This window comes from Loxodonta africana, chromosome 18 (genome assembly GCF_030014295.1).
Source record: "Loxodonta africana isolate mLoxAfr1 chromosome 18, mLoxAfr1.hap2, whole genome shotgun sequence".
NCBI classification, from domain to species: Eukaryota; Metazoa; Chordata; class Mammalia; order Proboscidea; family Elephantidae; genus Loxodonta; species Loxodonta africana.
The window spans coordinates 66,022,014-66,037,293 of record NC_087359.1 but is presented as its reverse complement, the minus strand read 5'-3'; the positions used below and the strand labels follow the sequence as shown (position 1 = coordinate 66,037,293).

Genomic DNA, 15,280 nt, shown 5'->3' with positions numbered 1-15,280 from the left:
TGTGAGAGAATAAACTTCTGTTTGTTGAAGCCATCCACTCGTGGTATTTCTGTTATAGCAGCATTAGATAACTAAAACAGTGCACATTCTAATTTCCTCCATTATCCCCAAAATGACTTTTAGAGCAGTTAAAAAAAATTTTTTTTAATTGTGCTTTAGTTGAAAGTTTACAGAGTAAATTAGTTTCTTATTAAACAATTAATACGCAAATTGTTTTGTGACCTTGTTTGCCAACCCCACGATGTGTCAACACTCTCCCCTTCTCCACCCTGGGTTCCCTGTTTCCATTCATCCAGTTTTCCTGTCCCTGCGTTCTCCTCTTTGCTTTGGGGCTGGTGTGCCCATTGGTCTCATATACACCATTGGACTATGAAGCGCGTTCCTCACATGCGTTATCGTTTACCCTATAGACTTGTCTAACCTTTGGCTGAAGGATGAACCTCGGGAGTGACTTTAGTACTGAGTTCAAAGGGTGTCCAGGGGCCCTACCCTTGGGGTTTCTGCAGTCTCTGTCAGACCAACAAGTCTGATTTTTTTTTGTGAATTTGAACTTTGTTCTACATTTTTCTCCCACTCTGTCTGAGACCTTCTACTGTAATCCCTGTCAGAGCAGTCAGTGGTGGTAACTGGGTGCTAAACTGGGTGCTATTTTGTTTTAAAGCCAGAATCTAGTCAAGGTTTATGGATTGCATATTGTTGTTGTGCCTCTTTACCAGTTGTTGTCAAGCTGATTCTGACTCATGGTGACCCCGTGTGTATCAGAGTAGAACTATGCTCCATAGGGTTTTCAAGGCTGATTTTTTGGAGTAGATTGCCAGGCCTTTCTTCTGAGGTGCCTCTGGGTTTAAGTCCTCAGACCTCCAACTTTTCAGTTACCAGCTGAGCACTTTAATTATTTGCACCACCCAGAGACTCCTGTGTCTCTTTGTTGTTTTTGTTAGTTGCTGTCGAGTCGATTCCTACTCATGGCGACCCCATGTGTCACAGAGTAGAACTGCTCCATAGAATTTTCTTGGCTATAATCTTAACGGAAGCAGATCGCCGGGCCTTTTCTTTTGTGGTACTGCTGGTGGGTTCGAACTGACAATCTTGAGGTTAGCCGTTGAGTGCAAACTCTGTATGTCTGTTGTTGTTATTCTTGTTAGTTGCCGTCGAGTCAATTCCAACTCATGGAGACTCCCTGTGGGCAAAGTAGAGCTGCCCCATAGGGTTTTCAAGGCTGTGACGTTTTGGAAGCAGAGGCCTGGCCTGTCTTTCAAGGCACGGGTTGGTAGGTTTGAGCCACCAATCTTTTGGCTAGCAGTTAAGAGCAAATCATTTGTACCACCCAAGGACCCCATATGTCTCTTTAGTCTCCTTTAATCTGCAGCAATTCCCTCCTCCCTTTTTTTCCATAACTGTCAAAGGGGTTTTCTGTGCATGCCCAGGCCCCACTCCAGGCTGGTTCCCCTTCGCCCGCACCCTATTGGTCAGTAGTCAAGAGTTTCCTTCATACCTAGCAAGTAAGACCAGGGACCACGAAGGCTTCAGCCTGAGGCAGGTGTGGTGGGCAGGTGGGTTCCTGGCTGAGGGGATCTCTACTCTCCCCCGAGGTGAGCAGGCCAGGAGCTGTGTGAACTTCCAGCTATTCCTGAGACAGCTTCACGGGCCTGGGGCTTGCAGCATTACTCTACCAGCCAAACAGGCCTGGGCCCCTTTCTGGACCTCAGTTTCTTCATCTAGACAGGCAAGAGGCTGGTGACCATTCGATTTAAGTGATGAGGACAGGACCACTTTATCCATTCGTTCATTCATTGAGAATTTATGGGGCATCTGCTCAGTGCCAGGCAAGATTTGGGGGATAAGAGAGTGCAGGGGACATGGCCCCTGCAGTCACGGAGCTACCAGGCTCATGAGGGAGATGGACAAGTCAAACGATGAGAAGATGAGTAATGGTGTCCAGGGCACCTAGTACAGGTGTCGTCCTCATCCAGAGGATGTACATCTACACTGGGACTCAGGGCTGAGGAGGATTTAGCCCTGTGAAGGGTGGAAAGGGGAAGTCCCAACAGAGAGAACAGCCTGGGCAAAGGCCTAGGAGCTAGCCAGAGCAAGTTCAGAGAATTGAGAAAATTCTGTGCGGCTGAAGCTGAGAGCGATGAGAAATAAGACAAGGGAGGACAAGGGCAGTGCCTTGTCACCCAGGCCAGAAAACCTGGTCTTACTTCTGGGATCTAGGGGAGCCAGAAGGGATGGTGGTTGGTTGTTAGGAAGCTTTCGGGTACAGAGAAGTTGAATGAAATGTTGGCTTTTGTTTTGGTAAAATTTTATTGACATTAGCCACACAGGAAATGCATATCTTATAAGCACGCAGCCCAGTGAATTTTCACAGAGTGAGCCACTTATGTCAGCAGCATCAGGATCGAGAAACAGAACATTACCTGTCTTACATAAGCCTCCTGTAGCCTGCAGGTACCCTTCTAGGCACATACCCCGCCACGAATAACCCCTGTCTGACCTCCATCTCCGTAGATTAGTTTTACCTGTTTTTGAACTTAATATGAAGGAATCATACAGTATGTGCTCTGTTGCATCAGGACCAGACCTCCCTCAACAGGTCTGTGAATTTCAACCACGGTGTTGCCTGAAGCAATAGTGTTCCGCTCATTGCTGTAGACTTTTGTACTGTGTGAGCAGCCCTGACAGTGAGCACTGGGTCCTTTCCCTGGGCGATTATGAGCAGTACTGCTGTACACTTGCTTTTGATGGACAGGTGCACTTACTTTTACCAGGTACGTGCCCAGGAGTGGAATTGCTCAGTCATGAGTCATGCATTGGTTCAGCTTTGGTATAAACTGTGCCACAGTTTTCCAAACCGTTTGCAAGAGCGTTCCGGTTGCTCCACGTGATCATAAAGCTGGCTTTCAGTCTCAGTTATTTGTGATCATCTCTTGCTGACACCCCAGGGGGGCCCTCTCCAGCTCCAGGCTCAGCAGACTTTAATGCCCCCCACCCCTCAGAAAGCAAAACCTGAAGGCTAGGGTGGATGAGGATGGAGGATGGAGTTTGAAGCCTCTGGAGCCCCCACTGATAGTTGGAGGTGGCGAGAGCTGAGCTGGGCTGGGCTCAGGAAAACCTTTCTGAGCACCTGCTAAGGCAGAGAGGGGGTCACCGGTTTGAATGTGCCAGAGAGGAGGATGTGGTGGGAGGCGCTGCTGGGTTCCTGCTGCAGGTGATGGCGCCCAAGACCACGGGTCTGTTGCCTGGGGCAGGAAATGAGCTGGCGGGCTGCCTTGGGCTACAGAGAGTGACACAGCCCTCCACACCACCTCTCCCTAAAATATCACAGACCAGGACTGGCTGCATCACGGGCTTTGGCTGCTGCAGGGGGAATGGCGTTGGACATAAAGAAGGCCTCCCCCTGGGAGATAAGGACATGGACTCTAGAACAGGGACAGGCTAGAGCTGGAAGAAGGCAGGAGACGGATAAGGGCCCCAAGGGCTACACTCAGCCCAGGGTGGAATGCAGGGTCCCTGAGCCGTCAGCTGATGGCGGGTCCTCTGCAGCAGCCAATCAGTCTTTGGTTCAGCTAGTTTGTCAGTCAAAAAACTGGAGGTCAAGAGACCACCCGCTGTGGGGGGTGGGAGCGGAGAAAAAAGGGCCAGGGAGCAAAGGCACCTCGGACTAGGCCCCAGGCCAAGGCATTTGTAGCTGTGATATGAGTGGCCATCTTAGGGTTCTGCAGTGCTCAGCTTATGCAACTGTACCTGGTGGTCTCTTGGGAACTCAGTCAGGTGGGGAAAAAGGCCAGGGATGGGAGTGGAGGCCCAATGGCTTCTTCCTGAGGAGCTGGTTTTGGGCATGACCGTTCTGCTGGAGGAGGTGAAACGCATCGCAGGCAGAGGGAAGAGTGTGGGCAAAGACCAGAAGGAAGAGGGGCCCTGAGGCTGTCCCAGGCCTACATGTATCCCACCAAAGCCTGATCTGGTCTAGAGCCCGGTGCTGAGCCTCCCTTCATGAGGAAGCAGGGAATGGGCTGCTAGGCCCAGAGCTGAGGCACAGGCTGGGGAGGAGGTGTGGGGAGAAAGGCGGGGTTGCTAAGCAGGTGACATAATTTGCGGGCTCAGCTGCCGAGGCTGCACAGAGGAGCACAGCCCAGCTGCCTAGGCCCTCTGCCCTCAGCCCTGCCCCAGATCGGCCCCCTCAGCTGTGCCTGGGCTGTCATTAAAGTCATTCAATAAATATTTACTGTGTCCCTGCTCTGTGCCAGGCACTATTGCAGTCCCCAGGAACAAAATGAGGAACAAGAGAGGCAAGGTCCCTGGAGTACTTACAGTCTAGTGGGGGAGACAGACAATAAACAGGTAAACAAGTAAGCAAGATACTATCAGATCATACCTCACACCATGTACAAAAACTAACTCAAAATGGATCAGAGACCTAAATATAAAATCTAAAATGATAAAGATCATGGAAGAAAAAATAGGGACAACTCTAGAAGCTCTAATGCATGGCATAAACAGAATGTAAAACATAACTAACAATGCACAAACACCAGAAGAGAAACTAGATAACTGGGAGCTCCTAAAAATCAAATACTTATGCTCATCAAAAGACTTCACCAAAAGAGTAAAAAGACAGCCTACGGACTCAGAAAAAATTTTTGGTTACGACATATCCAATCAGGGTCTAATCTTTAAAATCTACAAGATACTGCAAAACTTCAACAATGAAAAGACAAATAACCCAATTAAAAAATGGGCAAAGGGTATGAACAGGCGCTTCACCAAAGAAGACATTCAGGCAGCTAAGAGATACATGAGGAAATGCTCACAATCATTAGCCATTAGAGAAATGCAAATCAAAATTAAAATGAGACATCATCTCACCCCAACAAGGTTAGCATTAATCTAAAAAACACAAAAATAATAAGTGTTGGAGAGGTTGTGGAGAGACTGGAACACTTATGCACTGCTTGTGGGAATGTAAAATGGTACAACCACTTCGGAAATCTGTTTGGTGCTTCCTTAAAAACTAGAAGTACCATGAGATACAGCAATCCCACTCCTTGTAATATATCCTAGAGAAATAAGAGCCGTCACATGAATAGATATATGTATACCCACGTTCATTGCAGCACTGTTCACAATAGCAAAAAGATGGAAACAACCTACGTGCCCATCAACGGATGAATGGATAAATAAATTATGGTATATTCACACAATGGAATACTACACAACAATAAAGAACAATGATGAACCTTTGAAACATCTCATGACATGGATGAATCTGGAAGGCATTATGCTGAGTGAAATTAGTCAGTCGCAAAAGGACAAATATTGTATGAGACCACTATTATAAGAACTCAAGAAAAGGTTTAAACACAGAAGAAATTATTCTTTGATGGTTACAAGGGTGGGGAGAGAGGGAAGAATTCACTAACTAGATAGTAGACAAGAATTGTCTTAGGTGAAGGGAAGGACAACACATAATACAGGGGAAGTCAGCAAAACTGGACTAAACCAAAAGCTAAGAAGTTTCCTCAACACAACAAAACACTTCAAGAGACAGGGTAGCAGGCGGGGGGTTCTGGGGACTATGGTTTCGGGGGACATCTAGGTCAACTGGCATAACAAAGTTTATTAAGATGTTCTGCATCCCACTTTGGTGAGTAGTGTCTGGGGTTTTAAAAGTTCGTGAGTGGCCATCTAAGGTGCATCAATTGGTCCCAATCTACCTGGAGTGAAGAAGAATGAAGAACACCAAAGACACAAGGGAAATATTAGCCCAAGAGGCAAAAAGGGCCACATAAACCAAAGACGCCATCAGCCTGAGACCAGAAGAACTAGATGGTGCCTGGCTACCACCAACGACCGCCCTGATAAGGAACACAATGGAGAGTCCCTGATGGAGCAGGAGAAAAGTGGGGTGCAGAACTCAAATTCACGTAAAAAGACCAGACTTGATGGTCTGACTGAGACTAAAGGAACCCCAGAAGACTGTTAACCCAGAACCAACTCTTCAGACAAAGATTAGACTGGGCTATAAAACATAAAATAATACTAGCGAAGAGTGTGCTTCTTAGTTCAAGTAGATACCCTAGACTAAATGGGCAGCTCCTGTCCGGAGGCAAGATGAGAAGGCAGAAAGGGATAGGAGCTGGTTGAATGGACACGGAAAATCTGGGGTGGAGAGGGGGAATATGCTGTCACATTATAGGGAGAGCAACTAGGGTCACATAACAATATGTGTATAAATTTTTGTATGAGAAACTAGAGCTGTAAACTTTCACCTATAAGCACAATAACAAAAGACACTATCACAAGGTGGTAAGTTCTGAGAAGGGAATAAAGCAGAGTGATGTGAAGAAGCTGAAGAACTGGGTTGGGGGGCAGAGCTGGCTGGAGAAAGCACCTCTGAGGAGGTGACAGTTAAGCAAGGCCCAAGGAATGAGACTGAGCCAACCTTGGGGACAGTGAGAGAGAGGGTTCTGGGCAGAGGGAGCCGGAAGGCAAAGGGCCTGAGACAGGAAAGAGCTGGGGGCTGTCTGCAGCATGGAGAGCAAAAGAGGGAGAAGGTGGGAAGCGGCTAGATGGTGCAAGACCCTGTGAGGGGCAGTAAGGGGTTTGCACTTTTTTCCTAAGTGCACGGGAGCCCACTGAAGCAGGAGAAAAAACAGGGTGTAAATTACAAGAGTAAATTTAAAAAACAAAATGAAACAAAAAAACACCCAGGTGGCTATTACCACAAACCTAGGCAAATTGATGGTGGCCAGGGTGGTAGCAGGGAAGCAGAGAGATGTTCTCTAGATACAGTTTGGAGGGAGAACCAACTGTGGGGAATAAGGGAAAAGATGAAGCAAGGATGTTCCCCAGACTTCTGGCAGCAAAATGGAATGGTTAGTCGTGCCATTTTTTGCTGTGGGAATAATGAGAAGGAGTAGGCTTGGGAGGACGAGGCTGTGAATCCTGTTTTAGACACTGTAAGTCTGAGATGTCTGTTAGATAACGGGCGTTTGGTTATTGTATTAATTTCCATTGCTGCTCTGACAAATTACCACAAACGTAGTGGCTTAGGACAACACAAATTCATTATCCTACAGTTCTAGAAGTCGGAAGTCCAAAGAGGTTCTTACTGGGCTAAAATCAAAGTATCGACAGGGTTGTGTTCCTTCTGGAAGCTCTAGGGGGGAATGTGTTTCCTCACCTTTTCCAGCCTGTAGTGGCCACCTGCATTCTTTGGCTTATGGCCCCCTCTTCCATCTCTAAAGCCAGCAACATAGCATCTTCAAATCTTTCTCTGACTCTGGTCCTCCTGCCTCCCTCTTATAGGGATCCTTGTGATTACACTGGGCTCACCCAGCTAATCCAGGATAATCTTCTCATCTCAAGACCCTTAACTACATCTGCAAAGTCCCTTTTGCCACGTAAGGTAACATATTCACAGGTTCTGGGGATTAGGTCATGGACACCTTTGGGGGGCCACTATTCTGCTTTCTGCAGCTACATGTGTCTAACATCTGGTGGAGAGATGACAGGGCTGTAAAGGTGGGCATTTCAGCATTTACAGGTGTATTGAAGCCATGGGATTGTGGAGATCACTAGGGAGAATGTGCTGACAAGGAAGAGAAGGACCAATCTCAGGATTCAGTGACACTGAGAAGTCAGACAATGAAGGAGCCAGAAAAGGAGTCTGAGGAGTAATAAGAGAGAGGAAATCAAGGAGGGGTATTTCAAGGAGGAGATGGTGGCCTACGTCTAGAGCTGCCTGAGAGGTGGTGAAAGATGAGGACTTTGGATTTGGCAACATGGGGATGACTGGTGACCTACACAGGAGCTTCTAAGGGTGGAAATTGACTTGAAGTGGGTTAAGCTGGGTGGGACGCACATACACAGGGGTAGACCTTATTATTTTACTCTGTAAACCATGGAGATAATGTGAATGATATATTTCATAATTGAAAATATTTAGAGTGATGGGAAGTGAGGAAGTGGAGACAGATCCTCATTCCTGGCCCCACTCTGTGCTCTCTAGTCAGCCCCCCAAGCCACAATAACCACATCATGACCTTTTAAAAACACAGATTAATCACAAGCTTCACCTTCATGGTCTTCCTACTACTGTCTCATAAAGATCTTTGACTGGGTTGTTGTTACCAAGCCAAGCCTCAGGTCCCCTTCCCCACTGTCTTAGTTTCCCAGTGCTGCTGTAACAGAAATAGTATAAAGGGGTGGCTTTAAAAACAGAAATGTGTTTTCTCACAGTTCTGGAGGCCAAAAGTCCAAATCAGGGTCTTAGCCATGTTGATTCCTTCCTTGTCGGTAGCCCTGGGTGTTTCTTGGTTCCTTGGCGTTCCTTGGCTTGTAGATGATCCTCACGTGGCAGCTGTCCTCCTCTGTGTGTGTGTCTGTGTCTATTCTGGTCTTTTTATAACTCAGAAGTGATTAGGTTTAGGATCCATCTTATACCAGTATCACCTCATTAGCACAACAGAAGAAAAATGCTATTTCCAAACAGGATCACATCCATAGGTACAAAGGCCAGGAATTCAATGCATATTTTTGAGGACACACTTCCATCCTGTCATGGATTGAGTTATGTCCCCCCAAAATGCATGTTATCAGTTGTGTAGGGCCATAATTCCCAGTATTGTGTGATTTTCCTATATGTTGTAAATCCTGCCTCTACGATGTTAACGAGGGAGGATGGGCGGCAGTTGTGTTAGTGAGGCAGGACTCCACCTATGAGATTGGATTGTGTCTTGAGGCAATCTCTGGAGATATAAAAGAAAGAAAGGTGCAGAGAGACTGGGGCCCTCATATCACCAAGAAAGCAGTGCTGGGAGCAGAGCGTGTCCTTTGGACTCGGGGTCCCTGTGCGGAGAAACTCCTAGTCTGGGGGAAGATTGATGAGAAGTCTGACAGAGAAAGACAGCCTTCCCCTGTAGCTGACACCCTGAATTTGGACTTTTAGCCTACTTTACTGTGAGAAAGTAAATTTCTCTTTGTTAAAGCCATCCACTTTTGGTATTTCTGTTATAGCAGCACTAGATGACGAAAACAAGTCCATAGTCTCACTATCCCCTACTTATAGCCCCTAGGATGGGGACCTCATTCTCTGCCTTAGCGCAGCCTGATCTTCTCTGGGCAGTGTGGATAGTGAGAATATTTAGGCTGATACTAGACTCTCTGCTGTCTCCCTGGTCTGGGCTAAGGGTGGAAGGCAAGAGGTTTGCAGTTGGGAACCACATCTCCTGAGGCTGCCTTAATCAGGCCAAGGGGCGCACTCCCACACCTCCGGTTCTGAGTGATGCAGAGGATGGGGACACTAGTGTGCACTGTTTGGGAAATACCATCACTAAGGCCAAGTGAGGCAGGCAGGGTGGCTCCTTGGTTCTTCCACCCTCACCCTAGCAAAAGAGTGGAGTCTTTATTTAACACCAAGACTGCCCCCATCTCTGTCAGGGTAGGTGGGCAGGCAGAGAGGGGTTGCATTTAACCATTTTCTGCCTAGAGCTGTGCAGTTGTGGAGGTTGAGCAAATGCCGTCCCCTTAATGCATAGCCTGGAGCACTGGTGGCGCAGTGGCTAAGAGCTACAGCTGCTAACCAAAAGGTCAGCAGTTCGAATACACCAACAGCTCCTTGCAAACCCTACGAGGCAGTTCTACTTTGTCCTATAGGGTCACTATGAGTCAGAATTGACTCAATGTCAATTCATTTTTTTTTCTTTAATGCGTAGTCTGCAGTCCTGAGCTGGGGATCTGCCTGCTTTTCCAAGGTCTGGGCCTCCTCCCTGCCAGACAGGGGACCTGTGGGCCTGGAATGGGAAGACTGTGCCTGGACAGACAGGGATGGGAAAGGAATTACCAGGCAGCTCAGCTCTGTTGTCCACCCTCCCACTCAGGCTACTCGTCACCAGCCCTAGAGCCAATGGGTCAGCAGGGCCCCTGCATCGATGTTCCCTCATCCTGGGTGAGATCCTCTGTCAGCCAGTAGGTAAGTCAGCTCGGCTCCAGGGTATCTGCCCCAGGTCTGGCTTTCCAGGAATCCCACTCATCCCAATCCAAAGCATTCCAATCCCACCCCCACCTACTCTAGTCTACCCCATCCCTAAATTCCAAGGCCACCCATGATAATCCATCCCATCTGAATACCCAGTCCTGTCCCAACCCAATCCTAATCTCAGCCACCTCTCCTGACCCAATCCTAACGGTACCTAAAATTTACCAAGTGCTCACCATGTGCCTTGTACTCTGCTAAGTGCTTCATTCACATTTAATCCTTACAACCAGGTCATTTTACAGAAAAGAAAGCTACAATTCAGAGAAGTTAAGTACTTTGGTTGGAGTACCTGGGTGGAATAAATGGTCAAAGTCCTCAGCTGCTAACTGAAAGGTTGGTGGTTTCAGTCTATTAGGAGGAAACTTGGAAGAAAAGCCTGGAAATAATACTTCTGAAAAATCAACTATTGAAAATCCTATGGAGCCATTACTGAACATATTGATCAAAGATTCTATAGAAGAATCCTGATTTTCAAAAGGGAAAATGCAGAACAGAATTTCAAATTCTCGTGGAATCTAGACTTTCTGGAGCCATGGAGGCAAGATAAACCCCTGAAACTATTGCCCTGAGATAATCTTACACCTTAAACCAAAAATATCCCCTGAAGTCTTTTTAAAACCAAACAATAGTTTAACTTAACTAGTAAAGAATGTCTACCTTGAGCATTATAATCTTTAAAAAAAAAAAAATCTTTTAAGGTCTATCTACATGGGATCAAATTGACAAGAGCAACCAGAAAGATTAGATAGGAACCTTAGCGGGCAGTGAGTTCTTGTTAATGGGGGAGGAACAACTCAGAAAAGGATGGTGAGAATAGTTGCACAACTCGAAGAATGTAATCAATGTCCCTGAATAGTACATGTAGAAACTGTTAAATTGGTGTACGTTTTGCTGTGTATATTCTCAACAAGAACAACAAAAAAATAATATAATAAATTATAAGAAAAAAAGAAGAGAACCCTATGAAGCACACTTCTATCCTGACATATATGGGGTTGCTGTGAGTCGAAATCGACTTGACAGCAACTGGTTAAATATACTGGTGGCTGGTATGACCAAAGTCACACATCTAGTGTTGGTGACACTACAGATACAAACCCAAATCTGCCTGACTCCATAACCCAACCCATCTCAATACAACTCCTCTCACTTCAATGGAATCCAACTCTATGCCACCTAATCTAACTGTGGCCATCTTGATGTCTAGCAAGGGGGCATCTATTAGGCACTAATAAATGCTATTTGAATGAATGAACAGATGAACTGAATTCATTCATTAACCAAACTCTACTCATCCCACCCAATCCAACTCAAGTCACACATTTGGTAACAACCACTTGGCTGTGTAAAGTAGAACCCTTACCTCTGTGAGAGGCACTGAGTTAAACAGAACTCAACCTCTGACAGCACAGTGACCAGATGACACTGTGGTTCTAAAATAAGACAGTGTCCTGGCAGTTCCTCATGGAACTCTGACCAAGGTGGGCCCGTGCCCTCTTGCTTCAGGGTTGCCTCGCAGTGTCCCTCCCTCCTTATCTGGCTTTAACTATTTCAGAGCATGGCCTCATCCCAAAAGGGAGACATCAAGGAGTGACGGTTGTCCGGAACCACCATGGTGTTTTGGTGAGTGTGCCTGGGGTGGGAGGATGGAGGGCCTCAGGGAGGCTGTTGCTGACCCCGGGGCTGACCCCTGGGGCTAACCCCTGTGGTTGACCCTGATGTTGATAGCAGTCCTGACTGGCATGTTATTCTCAGGGCTGAGCCCAGCTGACTCCCTGGTGCCAATCCCAGGGCTAACGTGTACTCTATGTGACCCAGCACTGACTCAGGTGCTGACCTCAGCTTTGACCCCAGCACTGACCCCTACCCTGGGAAAGGGTGAGCAAGCTCTTCCTGTGTCCCCTGCCTGGTACTGAGTACTAGAGTGGGGGTGATGGTGTGGCCGCAGCTAAGGGACCTGAGCTGGAGGTGACTTAACCTTTCCCCTCTCTTCTCTCCCCTCCCCCAGATTTGCATTCAAGAAAAAACCCGGAAGTCCCACAGCCTCAGCCCAGAGCTCACAGGGACCTGCAGCCTACTGGCTCCCAACTTCTACCCCCGGGCCCAGGCCTACTTCATCGACCTTGGTGAGGATTAGACACTTACTGGCCTTTGGCCTTTGGCAGCTCTAAAGAGGTTTCCTTGGGTCCCCAAGGGAAGGCACCAGGACAAGGAGACATGGAGGCCCAGAAAGAGACAGGGCAGGCCCCAGGCCCTCAATGAAAGAAATTGAGCACAGCTAAGTGTGGGCTTGCCTGAAAGTGAACAAGGGGCTTTCTGGCTCTAATCTCTTCCATGCGTGTTTTTTAAAGAAAATCTCCTGGACCCAGATGTACATGTGGATGCTGGAGACTGCTACAGGAACAAAAAAAGCAGCATAGAGGGGAATGAGAACTCAGCCAGGTGGCGCCGGGCACTGGAGGAGGTTGAAGAGGAGGAAGAGGAAGCTGGTGAGGAGGAGATCTAGGTGCTCCCAGAAGCTGTCAGCAATGACCCCCAGCTGGCAGCCTCTAGGGTGAGGTGTGCCTCCATCTGGAAGATAGAGAGCAGTGGCTGGACTCTACAGGCTGGCCAATCCCAGCCTCTCCCCCTCATGTTACAGATGGGGAAACTGAGGCCCAGGGAGCAGATGTGACGGGAGTGACTCACAGCAAGTAGAGCTGGAGCACATGGAGTGAGAGGGCAGTAGTTCTAGCTCTCTCTCTGCCTTTGAGACAAAAGTTTCACTCTTGGGAACGTCACTAAATTCCTCCCTGAACTAAGCCCTGTTGTTGTTGAGTGCTGGCGAGTCGATTCCAACTCACAATGACCCCATGTAATCGAGTAGAACTGCCCCATAGGGTTTTCTTGGCTGTAATCTTTATGGAAGCAGATTATCGGGTCTTTCTTTCACAGAGCTGCTGGGTGGGTTCAAACTGCCAACCTTTTAGTTAGCAGGGGAATGCTTAACCATTGCATCACCAGGGCTAGGGGCTTAAAAATCCTTCGGTCCTGCCCCAAATCCCATGTCCACTCCTCCCTGTCTTGACCCAGGCACTGAGATCGCCATTATCTTGGATGGCTCAGGAAGCATTGATCCCCCAGACTTCCAGAAAGCCAAAGACTTTATCTCCAACATGATGAGGACCATCTATGACAAGTGCTTTGAGGTAGGCTTCTCTTAGAGCTGGTCTCACATATTCTATTAGTTATCTGTTGCTGTGTAACAAACTATTTCCAAACAACAACCATTTTATTTGCTCACAATTCTGTGGGTCAGCTATTTGGACTGGGTTCAGCTGGGTGGTTCTTCTTGTCTTACCTGGGGCTACTCCTGCAGCTGCAGGCACCTAGTTGCTTGACTGGGGCTAGATGGGCTTAACATGGCCTTACTCACTATCTGGCAATTGGTGCTGGCTGTTAGCTGGGCCGAGTATCTCCAGTAGGACAGCCTAACTTTATCGTGGCAGTAACATCCCAAAAGGCCAAGCCCCAGTGTACAAGCAGTTTTCACTTCTCTAATTTACTGATGTCCCATTTTTTTTTCTTCATTGGCCAAAGCAAGTCACATGGTCAATCCCATAATCAATATGGAGGGCAGCTGCACAGGAACATGGGATGCATTGGGGAGCCAAACTTATCACAGCTGCCTTTACCCCTGCTTGCTTAGAGATTCCCCTCTGGTTTAGCATCTCCTCCTGCCCATGGATAAGGTGGAATCAGAGGGTCCCTTCACTGCTTTCAGGGGAAGCCATCAAAGGGGCAGGGGTGGCCTTGGGCACGGCAGCTTTGCCAACCTGCTCTCCACTCGGCCCCTCCCCTTCAGTGCAGCTTTGCCCTGGTGCAATATGGGGGAGTGATCCAGACTGAGTTTGATCTTCGGGACAGCCAGGATGTGATGGCCTCCCTTGCCAGAGTCCAGAACATCATTCAAGTAAAGAATGTCACCAAGACGGCCTCAGCCATGCAGCACGTCCTGTGAGTGTGACGGCAGTGGGAATTACCTACGAGGTGCCGGCTACTGGCCCTGCTCGGAGGCTCTGTGGCATCATGCCTGGAGGAGGTGGAGCTGTGAAAAGGAGCGGAACAGACCCACTTACATGAAATATCTAGAATGGGCAAATGCATAGAGACCAGAGTTTATTAGTGGTTACCAGGAGAGGGGAGCTCTGGTGGCACAGTGGTTGAGTTTGACCGCTAACCAAATGGTCGGCAGTTTGAATCCACCAGTTGCTCCTTGGAAACCCTATGGAGCAGTTCTACTCTGACCTATAGGGTCGCTAGGAGTCAGAATGGACTGGGGGGCAACAAGGGTTTGGTTTTAGGTTTACCTAAAAGAGGGAGGGAGGGAGGGAAAGAGGGGAAGTCATTGTTTAGGAGGCACTACCTGTTAATGGTGATGGAAGATTTGGCACAGATACAGGTGACGGGCGCCCGTCACGATGAATGCAATCGATGGCACTGAATCGTACACGTAAAAAAGTTTGAACTGGCAAATGTTGAGTTATATACATTTTTACCACAATTAAAAAAAAAAAAAAAAGGAGGGGACCAGGGCTCTAGCTCTTCCTTGGCTGAGAGGGGCTGTGAGCTCTTTTAGTATAGCCTTGGCTGATGGATGACACCCCCCAGGACTGTCTTCCACCAATTCTCCTTGTGAGCGATAGTACAGCACAGTGCTTACAAGGCCAGGCTCCGTGGCCAGGCTGCCTGGGTTCAAATCCCAGCTGCAGCTTGTACTCAGGTGTGGCCTTGCACAAGCTGCCTAACCTCTCTGGGCTTCAAATTCCTCACATTTAAAATGAGAATAATAATGACACTTGCCTCACAAAACTTCTTTTTTAGTTTTTTTTTGGATGGGTTAAAATATGTGCAGTGTTTACAACAGGGCCTGGCCTAGCATTCGGCGCCCATAAGTGCCATGTAAGTATTAGCCATGGTGATTAATATCATCATCATTATTTCTTAATGTCATTGTCATTCCTGCACACACAGCAAAGGCATAGACCCAAGTGCCGTCCAACACCTTTCGGTTAGAAGCAGGTGAGGAGCCAGAACAGGTGTATTGGAGCCCCACATCTACCCAGTCTCACCCACTGTGTGATACAAGAGGCATCACCACCCGTCTTTGGGCCTTTGTTCCCCATTTGGGCAGGTTAATCCTCTCTGAGTCTAAAACAGGTCCAGTGAATGAAATCTCTCCAGAGCCCAGCTGTCCCT

At 47.8% G+C, this 15,280-nt stretch overlaps 1 protein-coding gene across 4 annotated transcripts in view; it reads left to right on the top strand.

Moving 5' to 3' along the window:
* ITGAE (integrin subunit alpha E) overlaps positions 1-15,280 on the top strand; it is a 68,619-nt gene that overhangs the window by 17,326 nt on the left and 36,013 nt on the right. For 2 of the 4 annotated variants that reach the window (XM_064271575.1, XM_064271574.1), the window contains exons 3-8: positions 9,885-9,976; positions 11,598-11,665; positions 12,051-12,168; positions 12,394-12,531; positions 13,115-13,230; positions 13,887-14,038. In XM_064271575.1, coding sequence (XP_064127645.1) covers positions 9,885-9,976; positions 11,598-11,665; positions 12,051-12,168; positions 12,394-12,531; positions 13,115-13,230; positions 13,887-14,038 — 684 coding nt within the window. Of the gene's footprint in view, positions 1-9,884; positions 9,977-11,597; positions 11,666-12,050; positions 12,169-12,393; positions 12,597-13,114; positions 13,231-13,886; positions 14,039-15,280 lie in introns of those variants that run through there. The other 2 variants (XM_064271577.1, XM_064271576.1) reach the window with 2 other exon arrangements.